Source organism: Rhinolophus hipposideros, assembly GCF_964194185.1.
Source record: "Rhinolophus hipposideros genome assembly, chromosome: 6".
Classification (NCBI taxonomy): Eukaryota; Metazoa; Chordata; class Mammalia; order Chiroptera; family Rhinolophidae; genus Rhinolophus; species Rhinolophus hipposideros.
The window spans coordinates 62,820,641-62,844,465 of record NC_138052.1 but is presented as its reverse complement, the minus strand read 5'-3'; the positions used below and the strand labels follow the sequence as shown (position 1 = coordinate 62,844,465).

Below are 23,825 nucleotides of genomic sequence, written 5' to 3'. Positions count from 1 at the left end.
TCTGTTCCTCTGAACAAACCACTTCAACTTGAATTGTTTCCGGTTTATACTTTATATATATTGTAGTGCCAATCCACCTACTATTTTCTTAAAGTTTTTTTTTTTTGAACGTTTATTGCTGCACATGAGATTTATAACTATAAAACATCATGATAGCATGGTTTTAGTAACTTTACTGAAAACTACTACAGGATTCCTCACAGAAATTGTCAACCTCCAAAACATTTCTCCCTTGTTTGATAAGCTATATATTTGTAGCAAAGGGTGAATCATTAAAAATCAAAGTTCCTACAATAAAAACAGAAAAAGATGTAAAAACAACAAAATATTTTATCTTCTTTGCAATATGAGATACTAGTTCAAAATTTTTTCCCCATCAGGGTTTTTTCAAAAATTATTTCCTCACAACAGATCTCATGTTTTCAAATATTTTATCTACCAAATTTCCTAAATAATGATTACTTTCCTGTTTTTAAAATTCAAAGTCATGAAATGAAACAGAGACAAGAACAAATAAATGTGACATCCTGAGACAGTCATATGTAGCTTTATAGTGGGTTAATATACAATCAGTATTTTTAAAGTATTGAAAATAGCCACCTTCCTAGGCTGCTACATGTGATCAAGGACACTTAGCTTAGGAGTGTATGAATATAATCATTAACTGAGCTCGAATCAACTTCATAAAGTGTATACAGTCTAAATTTAAATGAAAAGTGCACTTTTTCTTAGTCAATCAATTTTTCTAAAAACTTATTTAGACCTGAAAATCCAACTCTCTCTTTTGCAAACTCTCCTTTAAGTTCTACAGTTCAATGAGGTAAGTTAGTAGAAGGCTTAGAAAACAACAATAAAAGCAGCTATCATTTTTTCAAGTGCCTAAAAACTACCAGTTCCGGAATACGTTCTATACATTATATATATTATCTCATTTAGTTCCCACCGCAAAACCATTTTATAGCCACAGACACGGGCTCCAAAGCCTGTTCAAACCATACATTACTAGAGTTACCACCCTTTATGAAACTCACAACAGTAAATAGAGGCATTTCTCTTACAGCTCTTTTTTTCATAAGCTTAATTGGTTTAACTCTGATTTGCACTGAGTTGAAAATCCAATTCTACTACTTGTTTGCTGTGATGCTGGACAGATTATTTTGTCTGTGTTTGTTTCCTCATCTATAAAATGAGGATAACAGCAGTGCTCAGCTAACTTTAGAACTATTTTAAGGGAAACCAAAAATTCATGAAAAACACTTAGCACAATGCTTTGGCATGTAGAATACTGATTTTTATTAACTTCCCTCCCAAAACCATCAAATTTAATTAGAGTAAAATAGATAGCATGCTATAAGTGACTTACTATATCTCTATGATACTGAGGGAATAAATTTTAGGGATATTTACTTACAGACATCTTAAAGAATGAGCTGGAACTAGGCATTTAACACTAAAACCAGCGAGAGAATACTGACTATATTGATGAGGAACAATAGAAAACTGGACACATGTTAATTCATTCAACAAAAATATCTTGTGTACCTAACAGATTCTACACTCTGTACTCAAGGCTGGAGATACAGTGACTCCTGCCCTGTTGACAAACACAGTCTAGAGAAGAAAACAGACAGAGACCCAGAGCACAGCAGAGGACACTGCAGGGAAAGCGAGAGGCTGTGATGTCTAGGCTGAGACCTGAAAGAAGAGAGTTCTCTAGGGTAAGAGAGCAGCTTACATAGAGGGCTGCAGGCAAAAAGAACAGGAGACACTCGAGAAGCTGGCAACTAATTAACACAGGTAACACAGGGAATCCACTGAGAAAGTCAGAGTGCTGACAGAAGAAACTGGCTCTGCAGGGCCAACTTTGAGGCCTTGTAAGCCATGTTAAAAATTTTAGATTTTATCTTAAATGCAAAGTGAAGACATTAAAGGTCTCAAGGAAGAGACTAATCAGATCTGCATTTTACAAAGTTCAATCTGAATGCTACGGGGACAATGGATTGGAGGAGGGGTGGTTTCAAGGACAGAGGTGGGGTCAGAGGGCTGTGACGAAGATAGAGAAGAGAGGCATAGCCCGTGACAGCGACAGATGCGACAGAGAAATACATGAATTCCTGACATACGGCTTTGGTAACGAGGAGTTTGGTGGTAACATTCACTAGAATAAGGAATGCAGGACCAGGAAGGAGGCTTGAGGAGGGAGCATAAAGTTGATGCACTCAGTTGGGGACATGTTGAGCCTGATCTCGATGCAGAGTTGTGAGCTTGGAGCAAGGTTAGGGATGGAAAGCCCACGGGAGAGTTCCACCATCTCAACAGGCCCTGAGTGGGGTGCGCCCAGGCCAGAACCTCAGCTGTCACAGTACCACCTTCACAGAACTCACAGGAGGAGAAAGCAGTGACCTAGTCTTCTCGTGTTATGAACGAGATGTGGGAGCTCAGGCAAGAACGTTAACCTCATTATTTCCAGAGTTCCCAATTTTTCAATGGAGACTAAAGCATCTGCTTTATCTGCCCAGTGGTGATCTGTGGGGAGTAAATGAAGTAATGCGAATGGTAAACCCTGGAAAAGTACACATTGCTGTAAAATACATGGTGACACCACTGTTAGGATTCTTCGACCATGAGAATATGGGAAAGCTGGAAGTGGGAATTTCAAATTTCACATGTGCAAGTTTTTTGGAAAATGGACATTTTGCTCATTAATAAAGAGAAATAAAAGCACACAGTAAGCAATAAATAACAGTATCCAAGTAATCAGTGGTCTCTGCCACTGAACACATTAGTCGTCCTGCTTTTCTCCCAGTCTTTGACAGCTCATTGTGGATGGGAAAACTACAGGATTGACCAGCTATCACTTCATGACATATAAAGTAGATTTTAGGTACTCAAAATATATGACTTAGAAATAAAAGTGAGAACATTCCCAGGAAACTGGTCTCTTTCACATTATGTTTGGTGCAGGACTTTCGTTACGTCTCTCAATCTTTTTCCCCAGGAACCAGCTGTACTGTGCTATGAGCAATTTATCTTCATGTCATATTCTTGGCTGCTGCCATTAATCACAGCGTTCCCTTACTGGTGAAACCGAGCACTGAGAAAATAAAAGATACAGGGTGGGATGCTGTTTGTGACCTAATTACTCTCATCCCATTGGTCTTCATCCCCATCCCTCCTCAAGGATCCCACCGAATACTAGCAGGGTGCTTTAAAGCCACCGCTGAGCTGTCTTTAAAATGACTTGTTCCAGCAGATGTTCTCAGCCTCACATGTGCATTTTCCTTTTTTCTACTCACACTTTCTATATGAATAGCAGATTGTAATGCTTCTGTTTTTCTGATCCAGAGGGGAAGAATCTATATCAAATTAGCCCAGCTTTCTTTTCAACAAGCTTAGTAACAGCGTAGGTGGATATTCTGACCTTCTTCCCTCCCCCTTCCTCACTCTCCCACCCTTACCCCCACCCCACTGGAACTGTCAGCAGATGTTTCCTCTTTCTTCTTCAAGCCCCAATTCTCTGACTTTCTGGTCTCTATTAACAAACTTCATTTCTTTCATCCAGTTATCTCTGATTGCTCTGCACTGCCAGCCCACACAGGATCAAGAATGCTTTCACCTCCCATCTCTCTGCGTCGTCCCCAGCAATTTCAGTGAACGAAGAAAACTTACAGATAAAATTTGAAGAGTAACAGCCAATTTAGTCAGCTACCATCACCAGCCCTGAGACTGGTTGTTTTACATACACTTCCTCTCCTTCTAAGATATTACTTGTAACACTGGAGGTAATGACAGGGTTTGTTCATGAAACATGGTATGTTCTTAATGAAAAAGGCTATCAACAGAATCCACTTTTAACTAATGTTTCAAAAAAATGAGGGCAAGACAACAGTACCAGAGCCTTTGGCTCTTGATTTTTCTATATCTCCTTTAACTAGTTGTCATCTTAAATACTTCCTGTCATAGGTACAATATAAATAAATCAAACTAATTTTTCTTGATTTACTGTTTATCTTTCCAATACACTGTTTTTCCTCATTCAAAACGAGTAGTACTGTGTTTCCCCGAAAATAAGACCTAGCTGAACAATCAGCTCTAATGCGTCTTTTGGAGCAAAAAGATCCCGTCTTATTTTAGTATAAGACTGGGTATAATATAATATAATGTAATGTAATGTAATATAATATAATACAATACTAGGTCTTATATTAATTTTTGCTCCAAAAGACATATTAGAGCTGATTGTCCGTCTAGGTCTTGTTTTCAGGGAAACACAGTATATCAAATACCGTTTGTAATTTATATTGTTAAATTTTCTACTCAAAATTTGTCATTGTTCAAGTATAAGCTTCCTTGAATTAGAAAATGGTAACTGCCATTCTTGCCCCCTTCTTCAAAGACTACCAGTCCTGTGAACACTTCGTGCTTCATACCATACTAGTAGGAGGAAAAGTATAATCCCAGTAGTGTTTTTCACACCTAAGGTGCTTTGTGAATGTCCATTAGCACCCAGGAAGGTAGTATTGTTTCGAAGTTTAGTAGTCAGACCTAGATTTGAAGCCCTGGCTCTGTCACTAGATAGCAATGTGGCAATTTAGGGAAGTTCTAAGCCTTTCTGCGTCTCTCCTTGGCTATAAAATGAAAATCAAAAAGTCTCCATACAGAGTACACAGGAAGGTTTGTGATAATATCAAATGCCTAGCAGAAACAGGCACATAACAGATTCCCTGAAAAGTAGTTATTTCTGCAATGGTCCTAGAGCTAGATTTGGGGTCTCTGACGAAAAGGAAAAGAATAAACATAATCCATGTTCACTTTAGCTGAAAGTGGATTCACACACAGGACTGTAATCCCAAGTGGACAAGCTGTTTATCTAGCCCAGGCAGGAGAAGTACTCCCAAACCTCGATTACTAATATAAAGGGTTGAAGAGGTCCTTTCCCTAGAGGTTTCCATTCCTTAGGGTTATCCTAAGGTCTCCTCAAGCTAGCAGGCTTTTTTCTCTGTGTCTATCTCATATATTTTAGCAACTGTAGAAATGAAGTTCAAAATCTCTGTTTTTAAATGTCTAACATTCCCTGTACAAAGGAGCAGTATTTTAGGACAACAGATGACCCTGAGTACTTATACAACATGTATACTGATATTAAATAACACCAACAAAAACAATCAAATAAATAGCTAACTATCCTTAAGGGGGTACAACCTACTACATACATAATAAGAAAAATCAGACAAGAATTTTAAAACTTCATTCCACCCAACCCTTCATAAAGAGATCAGGAAAATACAGCATTTAGCAACAAGAAAACATCTTATTGAGCTTGAACAAAGCACTAGTTTTATTAGTGTACTGCAATGTAGTGGTAATGGCATGTAGGAAAATGTTTTTCTTTACCTTACATGTCTATTCTGATGTCATTTCTATTTTTTTTTTTACTGGACATTACATTTCTTTTTGTTCACTGTAAAAATTATCTTTTTAAGATGAAGAAAGTCATCAACTTTGTATGTGTGTTCATTTGTCATTGGCAAAGATTTTGGAAAAAATAAAGATAAAAAGGAAGATAAAAAATTATCTTATTAATTTGGGCCTAGTAGTTAGGAATCTGTTATACTTCACAACAGGCTTATCTTTTTCGATACAGAATTAGTAAGCTAAGAATCACAATAGAAATATTCAAGTGAAATAAGAGAAACAAGCATGCTCAAAGAATTCTAAAATCTTTCTAGTTTTTCTCACGAAGTCCTTTGTGTCAGTCACATATTCTGGACAAACTGGTCTCATTGTTCTCCAAACATGCATAGCATTTTCCTCCGTCCATGTCTATGCCCCTGCTAGTCTATCATTGTAACGCCCCTCCACCCTCCACCCCTACATGCCCCTACCTTCTGAAATCCTACCTTTTAAAAACCCAGGGCAGATGATATCTCAATAGAGCCTCCCTAATTTCTTCTCATGCCAGAAATTGTCCCCCTTCCCAGTAGCCACATAGAAAGTACATGTAATCTAGCACTAATACATGGTGACAAGTCTTACGGGAGCAGTAGGAACCCTACACGGCCACTACTACCTACCTCAGCATCAGCTTCCAGAACCAAATAAACAGATAGCTCTGGCATCTCGAATGTGACTCAGAGCACACCACAAGAGAATTGCGACAAGTATTCATGCCAACACTGCATATTTTGCAAAGAATTACACTACGTGTGTGTGTATGTATACCTACACACACACATACACACATTTTGAAGAGATATTAATGCCTGGCAATACATGAATGCTTCAAAAAAACTAAGTAAAACAAAATTAAAAACAAACCAACAACAAAAGAAAAGTAAAGCTATTGTCCTAAATTCAAAGCTAAGGTCCTTATTTATTGCTGGGAAACAAAATCAAGAGTTTACTGTCTATAAGAGCATTTAAAGGAGCTTAGGGTTAATTAGTCACTTGTTTTATTTATGAAGGATTGGAAATGTTATTTACATAAAAAGGAAACACCGTTTCTTAATTCTCAATTCAGAACTGTTCAAATGGCTTTGTGAACTCTAGTAATAAACAAAAAACTAACCATATAGAACTACAATTCAGTTATCTCTAGTGGACTATATTTAAAACAACAGAAGAATCACATTTAATGCTATACTCAACACTCAGAGCTATTAAAAAGAAACTCAAAACACTGTAACTAGATATAAGAAACAATTGGCTAAAATTTCAGATCAGGGCCATTGAGAGCTCCAGAAAGACAGCAATACAGCCTAATAAGAAAAACTATAGCTTATACAGTCCATAAGATTCATAATGTCAAACATCAATTTTCGTCAATGTTTGTTAGTGATCTCTGAAGCTAGATGAAAAGGAAAGTAAGGCTTAAATTTGAGAGCAGCCTGAATCATTATTACATGAAGTGCCTCGGGAGGGAGGGAGGGAGAGAGGGAGGCAGGGAGGGTGGAGGAAGAGAGGGACAGGGAGGAAGGGAGGGAGGGGGCGGGGGGAGGGAGTGAGGGAGAGCAGGAGGGAGAGAGGAGAGAGAACGGGAGGGAGGGAGGGAGGGAGGGGGAGAGAGGGAGAGAGGGAGAGAGGGAGAGAGGGAGAGGGAGAGAGAGAGAGAGAGAGAGAGAGAGAGAGAGAGAGAGAGAGAGAGGCACAACGTAAGTCCTAGCCTGGCAGCTGACTACTTTTCCTGGCCACTGGGTAGGTTTTGTGCCTTCTTCCCTGTAACTCCTCTGATGGCACACGCCTTCTTAGCAGTTTCTGTGCTTATCGGCCTTCCCTTTCAGTGGCAGAGTCACTAACAGCTACATCTACAAGGTCCCTCTCTTACTTGTTATCTTGGGATGCAATAGTATAAGACGACTTCACTATTTAGATCATCTTTCTTTCAGTGGGCTTTTAGATAATTTCAACAACATTTTTCAGTGGTGTGAGGCTAACATTACTGCAGAGCTAACAGTGAGGTAGATTACAAAATATAAGCACAAATTTTTTTAAGTGTGCCCTTTTTTGGACAACATTCTTTTCTTTCAGAACCATTGCTTTAGGCTAAAGATTTTATAAGTCGAATAGCTATGCTTATCCATAGCTATTCATTATTTCATCTAACAGATTTTATTAAGTGCCTATTAAGTACAAAGTACTATTATAAAGTCAGTATAAAGTAGTAGATAGGCAGATAAGAGCTCTATTCTAATTTAATGGGGCAGACTGATAATAAATTAAAAACAAATACACAACAGTGTCAGATACTGGTAAGTGCTAGGAAAACAAATAAACCAGGAGAAGGAGCCTAGAGCCTACGTGTGACTGTTGACTTTAGAAAGGGGACAGGAAGTCAGAGGAATCTCTAAAGCCATGTGAAGATCTAGAGAAGTAGGTAGGGGGAACAGTGAGGCTAAGGCACAAATGAGTTTGGCATGTTCCAGGAACAGAAAACTGGTCGGTATAGTTGGGACATAGTGAGAATGGGGAAGTGTGTAGCAGATGAGGTCAGAGATGCAAGCCAGAGTCAGATCACGTAGGGTCTCAGATGTCTCAGGAAAAAGCATAGGTCTTATCCTAGGTACACTAGAAGGCCACTGGAAAGATTTAAGCAAGAAAGGGATTTATGTTTTTAAAAAATAACTATGGCTTTGGTATAAATGAAAGACTATTCCATACAAACAAATGTTTAGCAAAACTAATTTCATGATGGAAATTTAAGGTAGTCAAACATAGCTTATTTGCTTTAACTTGAAATTAAATAACAGATGGCTAAGAGAGTACTGACCCCTTTACCCAAGAAAAAAAGGAAGATGCCACCTAACTTCAGACTTATACTATGCTGCAGACTGGCCTCTAAAAAATTACAGTAGTTCCCCATTTTCACAGGGAATACGGTCCAAGACCCCCAGTGGATGCCTGAAATTGCAGATAGTACCGAACCCTATTTATGTTTTTTTCTACATATACAAACCTATGATAAAGTTTAATTTATAAATTAGGTATAGTAAGAGATTAATAATAATAATAAAATAGAACATTTACGCAATATAGTGTAATAAACGTTAGATGAATGTGGTCTCTTTCTCTCCAGTGATTTTTATATTTTTCTGCTCAAACATTCCTGAACCTGTGTAACCATTCCTTACTTGCAGTAAACGGCTTAGTGTCACTCGTTTCAGGAGTTCCCTTGCTGAAGTCTTCGTATAGACAGGCTCAATGCTTTCTGGTCCAACACACTGCTGTCAACTGAAACACGTTTTCTGTTCATGTCTTCACCCACAAATTTAATGCCTTTTCCATCTTAAGCACTTATCACGTACCGTGGCCACATAACTTGCAATTTAAGGTATGACAGCAAATTTAGCACAAATTTATTTTTCCTTCCTCACAATTTCAAGGATAGAAGATTCGTTCTTACTTTCGATGTCAGCTTCAGCATATGCTTTTTTTCTTTATGAAGTCGAGAACTTTTGCATTTTCATTTAAAGGAAGCACTTTACAGCTTCTCTTTGTCATACCCAAATTGCCAGCATCACCACCCTGGGGCTTTGGGGCCATTACTAAGTAAACAAGGGCTACTTGAACACAAGCACTGTCGTACGGTGACAATCTGATAACTAAGACGGCTACTACAGGTCTAATGGGCAGGCAGTGTACACAGCATGGATACACTGGACAAAGGCAGGCTTCACATTCCCGGCGGGACAAAGCGGATGGTACAAAGTTTCATAATGCTACTCAGAACGGCGTGCAATTTAAAACTTATGAATTGTGTATTTCTGGATTTTTCCATTTAATATTTTCCAACTGTAGTTGACTATGGGTAACCGAGACCGCAGGTAACTGAAACTGTGGAAAGCGAAACCGCAGGTAAGGGGGGGGACTTACTGTATTCAATCCAAATTAAGAACAGTACTGTAGTTCTGAAACCACTCTAAAGTTCTGCGAGCCCTAAGAAAAGCACATTTTTCTCTCTAACTCTCACCTTTCCACTGGCGGGTCTAAAACCAGAACGGCAGCCTTAATCATGGTCCTCTAAAAGAGGCTTTAATTATAGTAAAATCTCTGTAATTTGCATCTACGAAGTTGTATTTCTCTCTGTTAATACAAAGAAGTTAAATCTTAGCTCCTCTAAATGTATTTGATAAGATGACTAATGATGTAAATAAGATTATAAAAGGAACAGTTTAACCAGTAGTTTTAAATCTGTAAAAAACATCTATTTATAATTTGAGAAATTGACTGGATACCAACTTCATCGTTTCCTTCTAAGAACTTCCTTAGTGTCCTAGTTCAAATTACTGTATACTACAAAGCAACAAAATTCTGTATTATTTTTAAGATTCTACAATTCACATTTTTCACATTTTTCACTAGCTTATGGGACCATCCCCCCCCTTTTTTTTAGTTTCAACTATTACAGCAAACATCATCAGCATAAGCAAATATACATAATCATACCTCCACTTTAATTCTCTTTGGAGATAATTCATCTCTTTCTCCACATTTTGACCTAAAGGGAATGGGAAAGAGAAAAACTTCAGAAGGTAACAAATTTTATTCTAAAGTCATCTCAATCTATTAACTTTCACCAAAACATATAATCTTGACCTTGACAACAGAAATAAGGCATTCATTAACGAAACTGAAATAATGAAAAAGGGACTTTTCATCATTTCTAAATTAACATTAGAAAAACATGCAAACACAATTATATTATACATTTTAAAAGACCACTACCCAAAATTTCCCACACAGAAAGTACTCAGTAAGTATGGAATGATCATCACATAATGAAAATGGAAAAAATAATAAAATCAAGGATTGTATTCCATGATATCCCTTTATGGAGTAATAGAAACAATTTAGGACAAAAATGACAAAAATGCCACTTAAGATGAATGCTTGAAGTTACATGAGATTTAGATGCATTTTATCAATCTACTGAAACTACAGATGCATTTTCTCTTGACCTAGAGATCCCTTGGCTGGGAATCTATTCCACAGAGGTACCTACACATACATGAATTACTACCGCCAGTTAAACTATGACAAGCCATCAATTGTAAGTTACACCTTCATATAAAAGATGTTAAAACGCGAAAAAAGTATATCTCAGAATCAACAAAATAAGAGATGTATGATGTTGTTTATTGTGGTATTATTTAACATGACAAAAGACTAGAAACAACTCAAGTATCCATTAATAGGGGACTGGTTAAAAGAATCATGGTACATCAATGCAATACTATGCAGCTGTAAAAAATAATGAGGAAGATGTAAATATAGCAAGATCTTCAAGACAGTTAAAAGCAAAATATACAATAATGCTGCATATGCTATTTTTTAAAGGTAAAAATGATAAACTGTATTTATTTTTCTTTGCAAGTGCATAATAAACATTGCAGGATAAAAAAAGAAACTAATAAAGCTACGTACACTAAGAAAGGAACAGGGTAAAATAAGACAGGAATGGGAGTGAAACATTTTTATATTACCTATTTACAGTTTTATCTCCTAAATTATGTGAAAGTGTTACGTATTTTAAAATATATTTAACTTAAAAAGAAATATAAATCTAAATACTACAAGAAACAGCTAAAAATTATTGAAAGTAATGCCTCTAGGGTATGGTATTAAAAAGGGGAAGGGGTGGAGCAGGGAAACTGCTGAGTTTCATTATAAGCCTTGTGTACTGTATGACTTCTTAAATCACGTACATGTGTTACTCTAATTAAAGAAAGTTCAAGAAAGCACTCAGAAGGAAAATCGTGTATAATACAGTGAAGAAAATGAAAAATCACTAAATCAGCTCTTGATTACCCAACTCTAAAAAAAGTCTTGTAAATGATCCTGTAATACTGCTGTATAATCTGACCTGTTCATTTAGTCTGCAAAATTTTACTTGTCAGTTTGTAAATACCTACCGTGTTTCCCCGAAAATCAGACCTAGCCGGACAATCAGCTCTACTGCGTCTTTTGGAGCAAAAATTAATATAAGACCTGGTCTTATTTTACTATAATATGAGACTGGGTCTTACATAATATAAGATAGTAAGACTATAATATGAGACTGGGTCTTACATAATATAATATAAGATAGTAAGGTAAGACCAGGTCTTATATTAATTTTTGCTCCAAAAGACGCAGTAGAGCTGATTGTCTGGCTAGGTCTGATTTTCCGGGAAACACGGCATACGGGCTCTTGAGGTAGAGTAGAAGAAAATGAAGCTTCTATGAGTTAGGAAAAATAGTGATGACAGCAAATGCCTGTAAGGGTTGTTTTCAAACTTGAATATTCACAAGAACCATCTGAGATGCTTATGCAAGTTTGAATTCCAAGTTTCCATCTCCAGAGACTGTGATTTATTATAGCTGGGGAGGGTGCTCAGGATGTGACTTTTCCACACATGCTCAGTTATTCTAATGCGACTGGTCATGTGCATCTACTCAGAGGAGTGGCATGCATAAGTGATGGTGCACTGGAAATCAGGGTCCATGTGGAACCAAGTGAACAAAATCAGAACGGTCCTATATTTATAGACAATGCCTAAAGTTCAAGGGAGGAGATGATGAAGAATACTATCGTGTGTTTATATTAATTTTAAAACCATCGTGTTTTTCAACATTAAGGTTTTTTTTTTTAATTTCAAACACATGTTCCATATTCCACTTGCTAATAATAAAAGTATCTTCCAAATTTCCCTTAAGTACTGGTCAATGGAATCTTTTAATCTATTCAGCTAACCTTGCAAAAGAAAATAATTTGCTTCCTCAGAGTTCAAGTTCATGCAGTTAGTGGTATACAAATAATCTATATATGCTGACTAACTAAACCCTATCATCACACTCAAAACCAAAGCATCTGCGTAAGAGAATGTCTAAAACCACTACCAAACACTGCTATAGTGCTAGGGAACTATCTTTCAAAAGAAAGACAAAAGAGAATTAAACAAAACAACAAAAACTACTTTAGCAATAATGTTTTGAAAAGTCACTTCACTGTTTAATTTTATAGAACTATAATAATACTGCTCCTTTTTAAGAAATGCTTATATATTATCAATAATAGATGGTATTTCAAGTCTACTCCTATCAAACAATGCAAAAATACTGCCAATTAGTTAAACACTTACTTGGTGGTTCTGTAAGTATATTTATAGGTGACTTCTCGAGAAATCTGCCTAGCCAGGGCAAAAAGTTCGTCTCTTCTTGTCAGCAGGGCATTATCCTTCACACAGAGCTGCGCAGCCGCTTCATTAACAGTAAGCTGCATACCCAAAATAAAGTTTGAAAAATTATAAACACTTTCATTTCATCAGTATATAAAATGTTTCACTTAAGAATAGAGAAATGTCACATCGTTACATAATGAAATCATAATTTATAAAAATCAGGATGGTTTTTATTCCTAATTAGTCCTAATGCCTAATTTCAAAAGAAAATAAAGTCATCTGCCATCTCTCAGAACTCAAATTAATCAAAATAGTCACCTTAATATTATTTATTCAGATGCTTTATTTATTTTTGTTTAGGTATGAGTTTATGGAAAATAATCAAAATTAAAGTGAAAAAATGTTCTGTTATCTCATTTTTCTTATGAAAAACCAAAGGATTTGACAATATCGTATGTTGATAATGTTTCCCTAACTAAAAGTGAGTATATATGGTCTAACAGGTTTTTTTTTTTTATGTGCACTGACATGAAATTACTGCAGGAATAAAAATTAAATGACTTTCAATACTTATCAAATCACTTAGTAAAAACAGAGTTATCACAAACAATTCTAGAAAATCTGGGCTATAATGAAAAACCAAGGTCTTGAATCTCTAAAAGTCACCTAATTCTACTCTTTAGAGTGTTAAATATTGTCAATATAGAGTTCCTAGTTGACCAAACTCCCTGTACTAAAATTTAAAATAGCAAATGTTATCCTAAACTTAAAACCTTTAATTGTTTAATAAACTAGAAAACCTTTTTTTTTCACGTAATTTTGTCAATTTAAATACACGTACATGTAGGGAATTGCCAAGAAGTATATCAGACTTTTGTAAAATGCAAGCAACACACTCATTCAAGGCATGATTGATGGCAAGAAGAGAAGGGGATCTGATGGCAGACAGACCTGAATGAGTCTTGCTCCATCATTTACCAGCTATATGACTTTGCACTTGTAAAAACTCAAAGCATCAGTTTTCTCAGGGCCAAAATGGGATAATATCACTACCTCAAAGGACTCTACAAGAAGCAAATGAGGAGAGGAGACACACATGGCACAAAATGGTTAGTGTTAGTTCTTGTTTTCCTTTTATAAGAAATCAGGCATTTACTCTTTCTCCCCACTTTGGCAACCCACTTTATTCACCATAGTGTTTTTTTTTTTTAAGTAAATTTTTTTTTTAAATACAGAGAAGCAAAAGAAGATAAACAAAGCATGCCATCTTTCCATCTAGAATGACTATTAATATTTTAGTGTATATTATTCCAATATCTCTGTGTATGTATAAACATAATATACATGTGAATACAGATTTGTATCTCCTTTTTTCACTTATGTATGCTGTATCCTTTACTTTTATCATGTATTAAGGCAGAGAACTGGCTTGTTTACATCAGTATCTAACATGGATTGCTCTATAAATATCTGTAAGAAAAACTAGGGGTGGTTTAACGTCCAGAGTGAGATTGATTTAAATACTAACTGACAACATTTCAGAAGTACCAGCTTATGCACAGACACAAAAAATAACTTTTCAACATAAACTGAAAACAATGTTCTAGTATTCCTTCCATCATCCTACCAGAAACCAAGAAAAACAATATAACACATTCTTTGTTATTGAATTCAGGCTCCAACAGACCAAAAAAGTAGACTCAACTTTCCATGACCTCAGGGAGCCTTCTGGTAGAAAAATTGAGACTGGAGAAATAACTATAGCTCATCCTAAGATGTAGAAGCCAACTGATCAAGATTCCCAATCAAAAATGTATTGTCTGTCAGTGTTTCTAGATTCATGCTCCCAATCACTAACAATTAAATCAATAGCTATTATGATATCTTTATAAAAGAAAACTGATACAAATACTTCAAAACAGTAGTCACTCATTGTATCATTGTGCTAGCTGTTTTAAAATTCTAAGTTTCTCATTTTGTTGAAAGTATAAAATGAGATATTCTTAATTGGTTAACTGACTTCCTCCACTTCCCCTTTTCGTGGATATAAATATCGAAATTCCATTCATAGCTTCATGTAAAAGATTTCTTAAAGTTAGCTTTCTACCATCATAACTAGACTTAAAAACTTTCTTTACTGGTAGTTAACATTATAATCTTTAACAATCAAATGATTATGACTGTCAGTTAAGTGTTAGCCTGAAAATGCTATGTGAATATTATGATAAGGAAGCTCAAAACGTGATGAAGACATTCATTTCCAGCACAGGGAGAGCAAAGTAACATGACTGGCCCCTCTCACTGGTAAGAACTAAAAATTTTGAATAAAATAGAGGGAAAAAACATTAACTTAAATACATCAACAAGCCAGCAAAACAGTAAGAACTATTCAGGCCAAAATGAATGAAGACAGTATCTCAAAGGAATAAGATGAGGACATTTGCTAAACCAGATGAACTTGAGCTTCAGTCTTCAGAGCCTCATGGGGCTGTTGAGTGTGGAGGGCAAGTGGTAAGAGCAAACACCCAGTATCCAGCAAAGGTGAGGAGTCTAAGACCTCTCCTCCGTAACACTGAAATCCCAAAACCCTACATGACCAATATAAGGCTGACTTAGAATACACCTGTACCCCCAAGGGAATGCATGGGAAATTACCTGTCACGAACCTTGTTACTGAGTGGGAAAGAACAGAAGTTACTCTCTTGAGGTTTCATAACCCCAAATCAGCTGTCACATAGATTTTCAGCCCTTATTCAAACTAAGTGGGCTGAGATTTTATTTTTATAGGGTCCCAGAACTGTAGTGTACAGAGTACAGCTGCCTGGTAGAAGCAAAAACAACCTCTAGGACAATCCATTTTCTTTCTAGGCCTCAAAACATTCCCCCAGTTCCAAGAAATATGAGTTCAGAGACAGAAATCATAAAACATCCAAAGAAACAAAGCATCAAAAGTAAAAACCAGCAGAAACAACAGACAGCAGAATCAGACCCACAGAGACTTCATTTAAAAAAATAAAAGGAGTTAAAAATATGACTAAAGAGTAGTACAGTAAAAAAGACCAGGAAAAAGTGAGAAATCGGAAGGAGAGAAGAAATTGAGGCAGGCATAAACCGAAGATTTCAAAAGCAGACAACAGTCAGATAAACCAGTCTTCTAAACACAACAATGAAAGCCAAAAGCCATTGAAATAATATCTTCAATTACTATGGGAAAATAATGGACAATATAGAATTTTATGCCAAAAATAAACAGCAATTATGAATCAGGGCAAAATAAATATTTTCCAGGGGAGGGAAGGACAGTTTGCCGTCAGTAGACCTTCACTGAGAAAATTCTGCATCATGCACTTCAGGCTAAAGTAAACTAATTCCAGATGGTCAGTTTGAGATATAACGAATTGGGAAGGGGAAGAAATACAAAATAAAATGGAAATAAATTCAAAATATTAGTCCTTATAATAAATGTAAATAAACCAAAAGTTCTACTTAAAAGACAAAAAATGTAAGACTGGATTTTAAAAAAATCTAACTATTTATAAGAGATGTATTTAAACATGGATTAGGACAAAGACAAAGTAAAAGGATGGAAAAAAGATCTAACAAGCACTTACTAACAAAAAGAAAGCACATATATCTATAGTAACATCAAAGAAAATAGGTTTTTAAAGCAAAATGCATTATTAAAGATTATACATACAATACAAAAAGAAACAGACAACTCCACACTCACAGTAGGTGACTTTAACACACAATTCTCAGTTAGTGAAAGAGCAAGCAAAGAAGAAAAAGCAAGACCAGAAAGTTTGAATAACAGAGTTAAGAAGCTTGTTAAAACAGACATATACAGAACACACTACCACAACAGCAGAAACACATGAAAAACACTGACCATATACTGGACCATCTAAAATCTCAACCAATTCTAAAGGATTGGCAGCCTGCAACCCATGTTCTCTGACCACAGTGCAATTCAGTTAGAAATCATTAGGAAAAACAATTAAGGGAAAAAAAAACCTCATTTGAAAAGTGAAAAGACACTTCCAAATAACTCATGGGTCAGAAAATAAATTATAAATAAAAAGAGAAAATAATCAGAATTGAAAAATAATAAGATAATCTATCAAAACTTGGAGAATGCTAATAATAGCGAGAATTTATGGCCTTAATTGCTTACATTAGAAAAAGAACAGCTGCACATTAATGAACTAAGCACCCAACTTAAATTAGAAAAGAACAATAAAATAAATTGTAAAAAAGCGGAACACACACACACACACACACACACACACACACACACACACACACATGCACACACCACTAAGAATATCAACTAAGCCAAAAGTTGCTTCTTCAAAAAGATTAGCAGTTGGAAAGCTTTTTTTGTAAAAGGCCAGATAGTAAATATTTTGGTTTTATAGGCCAAATAGTCTGTTACAACTACTGAACTCTGACATCATAGCTCAAAAGCAGCCAAAGACATAAACAAATAGATATGGCTGTGTTCCCAAAAAAAGTTTATCTGCAAAATCATGGCCCATGACTCTAGTTCACAGATCCCTGAAAAGATCAATAAAATTGATAAATGGCAAGATCGATCAGGGGAAAAAGACTTAAATGTACAACAAAAAACTAGAAACAACTTTATGCCAGTAAATTTGAAAACTTAAATGAAATGGACATATTCTTAGAAAAATATGACTTACCAAAAGTGACTCAAGAAGAAATAGACAACTCTCATAGTCCTACAATCCATTTTTAAAAATGATCAAAAGGAAATGGCCAAGATTTGTTTTCAAGTATTAGGTGTTGAAATCTATCCATTCTAAGCTGAGAGTTCAGAATAAAGCATCGTAATTTACCAATAAATAGGGTCTATGGGGTGCTAGGGTCTATGGGGTTCCCAGATTCAGCATTCTTCCTCTCAAAACTAAGATTGTTACACTTCTTTCAAACACTCAGCCTTGACTTCTCAACACTACAGTGGAAATTTGTCATCATCATCCTTATTTTGATAATGTGTTTATTAGCACTCCAATTCCTGCAGAATTTCCACTAGGTCTACAACTTCTCCATTGACTCTAAATCTCCCACTTTCCCTTCCAAAGCTCTTTTGGCTGGATGTTGCTATCTGCTGACAAATATTCTATAATGCTAAGTTGTCTACCTGCTTCTATTTCTGAATACTAAAAGCTCGTACATTCTCTACTGCCCTGCTATTTTCAACTTCTATTTTCTCTCTTCTCATGCATTTATTGATTTAAGATCTGACACACACTGCTTGCTTAGTTTACCACATACTCTGCTAACACACATTGGATAGATGGAACATTCTGCCTGCCTGGACTTCTAGTACTGATTCTGGGTTTGTCCCTTAGCAGCAACCCCACACCAACAACAAGTTTGGTTCTAGGCCTCAGTTGCTCACACTGTCTTCATGGTCGGATTCCTATAAACCAGGCCATACCTTAGGCGAGGTCTAAGACCATCTCCGATTCTGTAGCTTATAAAAAAGTGTAACAATGATTTATTCCATAACTCTTTACTGTACAATGTAAAAAATAATTTGAAAACAAGTATAAAAATCATGTAAGAAAATTTTATGTACTTGTGAGAGCTGAAAAATTTTTTTCAGGTGTAGATAACTTCCTTATTTTCATCCACTAATGACCTAAAAACAGCTCTGTCTTGAAAGATTAAAAGAGCAGTGTCCACAGGGTTTATATGAAGAAAACTCAGAAATACTAACAGTGAATTAATAATAAGTCATATATTTTCTTATTTGGAAATTAAGGACAATCTAATAGCATTCTTTAATCTTAGGAATTCAGAAAAACTCAAAACTTGTTCTGTCATCTTAAATAGTCAAATGAAAAAATGTGAAATTATCATAATACCTAAAAGGTATACTTAATAGTATCTTTCTTTTAATTCTCTCAGGATTTCTTCTACCAAACATTTGAATGGTTATAAGTTTGAAGAAAACATCCTGATTTATAAACTTTTATCCTGAACTATATCATTGGACCAGAGATTCACATACTTGAGTACTTGAGTTACAAATAACAAGTGGTCTAAATTAAGTTTCAAAAACACAAGCCACATTTTCCAAAGCCCCCACTCCCACATCTCAGCCTACTAGCATTCACTTTGAGTGTTCCCTTATTTTGGGAAAACCACAATGGTTTCATTACTTAAATATCATCTGTACCTATTTACCCAAAGATGCAAAGAGCCCCTTAGCAAACCCAAGTGTGAAATAATTCATTTTGGATGTTTTTAAAGTAGGTTAGGATTTTTTTTTAAGGTGAGGTTGATTGGATTTATTAAAAATCTCTTCAAAATACTTTTGCTTTGATAAAAATATGGGTCTTTTCACTTATCTTTGTATTTAATCTGCTTTGTTTTAAAAGTTATATGAAAACTGGATTAAAACTAAAATTTGGTCTAACTGAATTTTAACTAAAATTGCCAAGATGTTTTTTAGGTTTTTTTTTTTACATTTTTAAAAATACTTTTTATTTTTCAATTACAGTTGACATACAATATTATATTAGTTTCAGGAGTACAATTAGACATTTATATAACTTACAAAGTGATCACCCTGATAAATCTCATACCCATCTGACACCATACAGTTATTACAATATTGACTATATTCCTAATGTTATACTTTACATTACTTTACATTCCCAGGACTATTTAGTAACTACTTTTTCATCCTCCCCCACCCTCCCCCTAGCTATCAACCATCAAAATGGTCTTTATACAGAATGCTTGTTTCTGTCTTGTTTATTTTGTTTTTCAGACTTTACATGTAAATGAGATCATATGGTATTTGTCTTTCTCTGTCTGACTTATTTCACTTAGCATAATATCCTCTAGGTCCATCCATGTTGTTACAAATAGTAAAATTTCATTATTTTTTTTTTATGGCAGAGGAGTATTCCATTTTGTGTGTGTGTGTGTGTGTGCACGCGCGCGTACACACACATTTTTTTTATCCAATCGTCTATTGATGGGCATTTCGGATGTTTCCATATCTTGGCTATAAGGGTGCATATATCTTTTTGAATTAGTATTTTGGATTTCTTTGAATAACTACCCAGTAGTGGATTTGCTGGGTCATAAGGTAGTACTATTTTTAATTTTTGTAGGAACCTCCATACTGTTTTCCACAGTGTCTGCACCAGTTTGCAGTCCCACCAACAGTGCACAAGCGTTCCCTTTTCTCCACATCCTCACCAACACGTTTGTTGATTTACTGATGATGGCCATTCTGACAGGGGTGAGGTCATATCTCATTACTGACAACCGTAATAGCCTTTTAGTAGATTCCTCTATTGGTTCATAGGTAGTGATAGTGTCAAAGTATATCTGAATTATAACACTAAGTGTATTTTCTAGCTTACCCACAAGTTCTTGCTAGTCAAGTTACTGTCTGGCAACAATACATAGGATGTGCCCAAAATAGATAAAAAATCATAGATTCACTTTGGTTAAGTAATATTGCTAACCAATTCTCTGATAGTAAGCTCCAGTATATAGTCATATCTAAAATTATTTTAAAAGATCAAATAGTAAAATTGATGAAAACAAGATTTGTATACAAAAATCAGCCAGTGATAGCAATTTATTTAAAAGTGGGGGAAAATTTCATTTGTAATTATATCCCTTTTATATTTTATATATTTGTATATTCTATACAAACAAAATAAACTGACATATATGAGACATTTAATATACATATACACTATAATACACAGTATATAACCTAACAAGAAGTGCAAAATCTATGAGTATGTAAATAAAAAACTAAAAAAATTACCAATGAATATATAGGATCTAAATAAGTAAATATATACACTGTATTTCTGTATGAGAGTTTTCATTATTGTAAATATGTCAATTTTTTCCAAATTAATCTATACCTTTTAGGCATATGTAATAAAAATACCCACAGAAGATTTTGGAAAATCTGACATGCATTAAAAAATTTCATTTGGAAGGAGAAATGTATAATATTACCTAACAAAACAGAAGCAGCAATATAAGATTATTGAAGGGACACTTACCTTTCCAGATATCAAAATATATTATTTAGCTAAGGTAATTAGAATAATTATACTCCTGAAGGATTAGAGAATTAGACTAATCAACTCAGACAGAACAAGATCAATAGATATTACTATATAAACTTCCACATGCAAACAATCCAGAAGGTCAAAGCACAAATTATAATGTGGGAAAATGTTTACAACATAAGACAAAAGGTTAAAATATAAAAATGTCCTTAAAATATAAAAAGTTCTTACAAATCAATTTTTTAAAGGTATGACAAACAATGTTACATTAAAACAAAGTGTATGAAACATAAAATTGGATGTCTGTTAAGCAGATGAAAAGATACTTATTGTCACTAAGGAACTTAAATTTAAGCAATGAAAATTTTTTCTCTTTTAGACTGGCAAAGATGAAAAAGAATGATAAACACAAGATTAGCAAAACTGTGAAGAAATGGACACTTGCATATAATGACAGTGGAAGTGTAAACTGTTGCAGCTTTTTTAGAAGGCAATTTAGCAGTATCTACTAAAATATTAAATCTACAAATCCTTTGGTCCCGTGATTTTACAAGTTAGAATCTATTCTATAGAAAAACATGCAGAAATCTGTAAAGGGGTATGTGTATAATGTTTACGCACACCATATGTAATATAAAAAAACGGACACCGAAATGATATCAAAAAGTGAATGGTTAACATAAATAACAGAATACAATGCAACCCATAAATAAGGCAGCTCTATGTGTACTGACTTAAAAGATATCTCATAGTATATTGTATGGTGAGTGTACGCTCAGGTTTTTTTTTAAAAAAGGAATTTGGAGAACAGGGTGCAAAATATGTGTATATATAAAGAAAAGTATCTGAAAGTTTATCGCTTCAATCACTTTACATCCTTTTGTAATAGGTGAATACTTCTGCAATAAGTACATACTCCTTTGGTGTTAAAGTACAAATCTGGGGGAAAGATGGCATGATTCTAACATGAAATACTACACCTATCTGAATACTGTTTCAAAGAGGATTTATTTCTTTCTTCTAAAGGATAAATGGCTATAAAAAATCTAGCTAAGAAATATCCTTTAATTTTGAAAATGCATTTATTTTCCAAGCATTTATTGGGCATGTTAGGCTCTGAGGATATAAAAATGAATGAGACATTACCTCTGCCTTAAAGAAACACAAGTATACCGAGAGGGACAGACCAGTATAGAAGTAAATACAATAAAATATTGAAGTTGAAGTTACTGTGACAATAGTGTACATAGGGATAAAAATGGAAAAGAACGGAAAGGTCATTCTACTTGAGGGAAAACATCAGAAAGTTTATGCTTGAGCTAAATCTTAAAGATGATGTGTTGGCCAAGTGGGCAAGAAGAAAAGGGGAGTAAATGCAAATGAGATATATATGCATTCTTATCATTAAGCAGAATATTTCTGGATAGACTGCTATGAAGATAAAACAATGATAAATTTTAATGCCAAATGTCAAACCAAAACAACATAAACTCAAAGAATGAAACCAAAGCTGTAACAGTTCTGACATTCATCTAATGTAATTTTGCTTTCTATGCTAGCTGAAAATTATTTTAAGTTCTGGTTATTCCTACAAAATGTCTTTTCCTAAAAAAAAGTCTCCAAAAATGTTTTTGAAACGTATAGTTATATTTAAAATACTATTCGATTTTTTAATTACAAAACAAACTGCTTTGTAAATGCAAAGACTTTATTCTTTCACTGTTTAAATTCAGACACTCTTCTAAGTCATCTTCCACGACAGTTCCAAACTCAACATGTTTGAGTTCAACACAATACCCTAGGACAATAAATACGGTCTATGTTCATAAGAGTTATATTTTATCCTCAATGTTTTAAATTCTGCTTTCAGGGAGTGTATCTCTTCCGCTGCAAACTATTAGCAAACTTCTCTCTTAGGAACACAACATGCCCCATACGTGGAGAGAAACGTGGCTTCTTACCTCATGAAGCGTGAGGTGTTTCCCATCCTTCCTCTTTGAGTCAAACCGGCCATATATTGCGCTATACTTTCGGATTTCTTCCTCTTTGTGTGGATTATCGTCACTCATCTCAAAGATGTGACCGATCATTTTGGCCAACTTCTTGTTCGTTTTCAGCAGCTCTTTCACTTCGTTCAAGTCACTTTTGGGCAGCGTGGGGGCCATTCGCTCTACACACTCTGCTACAGAGAGGGCGGCGGCAGCATCCAGCGCCTCGCTGCTTTCCTTTGGGGAAGCTGGGGAGCCAAGGTCTGCTGGGGAGAGGCTCTGCTCACTCTCAGTGCCATGGTGGCCTTGCCAGAGTCTGGACTCACCAATCCCCTGCAGCGCTAAGCTCCCCACCACATCCGATTGCCCCTGTCCCAAGCTCTGCACACAGGTGATGGCAGCACACTTGGGGACTTTGACATGAGGCTCCCGGGTGTTGCTACTCCTTTCATAACTACTGCAGGAGATTCCCAGCCACGTTGGTGATCCCTCTGGCAATTTATAGATGGGTATGCTACTAACAGGGAGGGAAGTCAAGGGCTGATTGAAAAGGCCAGGGTTTGTAACCCAGTCTCTCAAAGCCTTCTGTAGCCTTCTAACATGAAGGGGCTTGCTCGCCATGCCCACCAGGGCCATGATTTCCAAGAATTCCTCTTCTCCAGCTTCACAGAGTTGCTGGACATCATCACCACCTTGCTGAATAAAGGCATCAAAATAAGAAAGCAGGTTGGCTTTTTGTAGTATTCTGTACAGCTGCAACTCCCCCAGGGTCCTGGGTAAGGCAGCAGCCATTACTGTAGATAGGCTTAACCTGCAAAATGAACAGAGGAAACACTCATCTCATTTGCTCCAATCTTCTTATACCTAGTATTTGTTAGACACTACAGGACTTAAAATGCAGTATATGGGAAGAACAAAAACAAGAAACATTTGCATAGCAACTGACTGTTAAGAAGTATTCTCTCTGCACATAAGTTTTCTCATTTTATTCGCCTAACAATCCCAACGGCCATATAATTGTTTCCATTTAAAAAATATAAAGGCTCAAAGATAAGTAATTTTCCTGAGATCTCACAACTAGTTAAGCATAAGTCTAGGGA

The 23,825-nt window shown here is 35.4% G+C and overlaps 1 protein-coding gene across 3 annotated transcripts in view; it reads right to left on the bottom strand.

Annotated features, from left to right (window-relative positions):
• NAB1 (NGFI-A binding protein 1) overlaps positions 1 to 23,825 on the bottom strand; it is a 42,213-nt gene that overhangs the window by 9,906 nt on the left and 8,482 nt on the right. For 2 of the 3 annotated variants that reach the window (XM_081051963.1, XM_081051961.1), the window contains exons 2-4: positions 22,699 to 23,536; positions 12,618 to 12,751; positions 9,943 to 9,994 (exon numbers count right to left, since the gene is read on the bottom strand). In XM_081051963.1, coding sequence (XP_080908089.1) covers positions 9,943 to 9,994; positions 12,618 to 12,751; positions 22,699 to 23,517 — 1,005 coding nt within the window. In that variant the 5' untranslated portion in view covers positions 23,518 to 23,536. Of the gene's footprint in view, positions 1 to 9,942; positions 9,995 to 12,617; positions 12,752 to 22,698; positions 23,620 to 23,825 lie in introns of those variants that run through there. The other variant, XM_081051962.1, reaches the window with a different exon arrangement.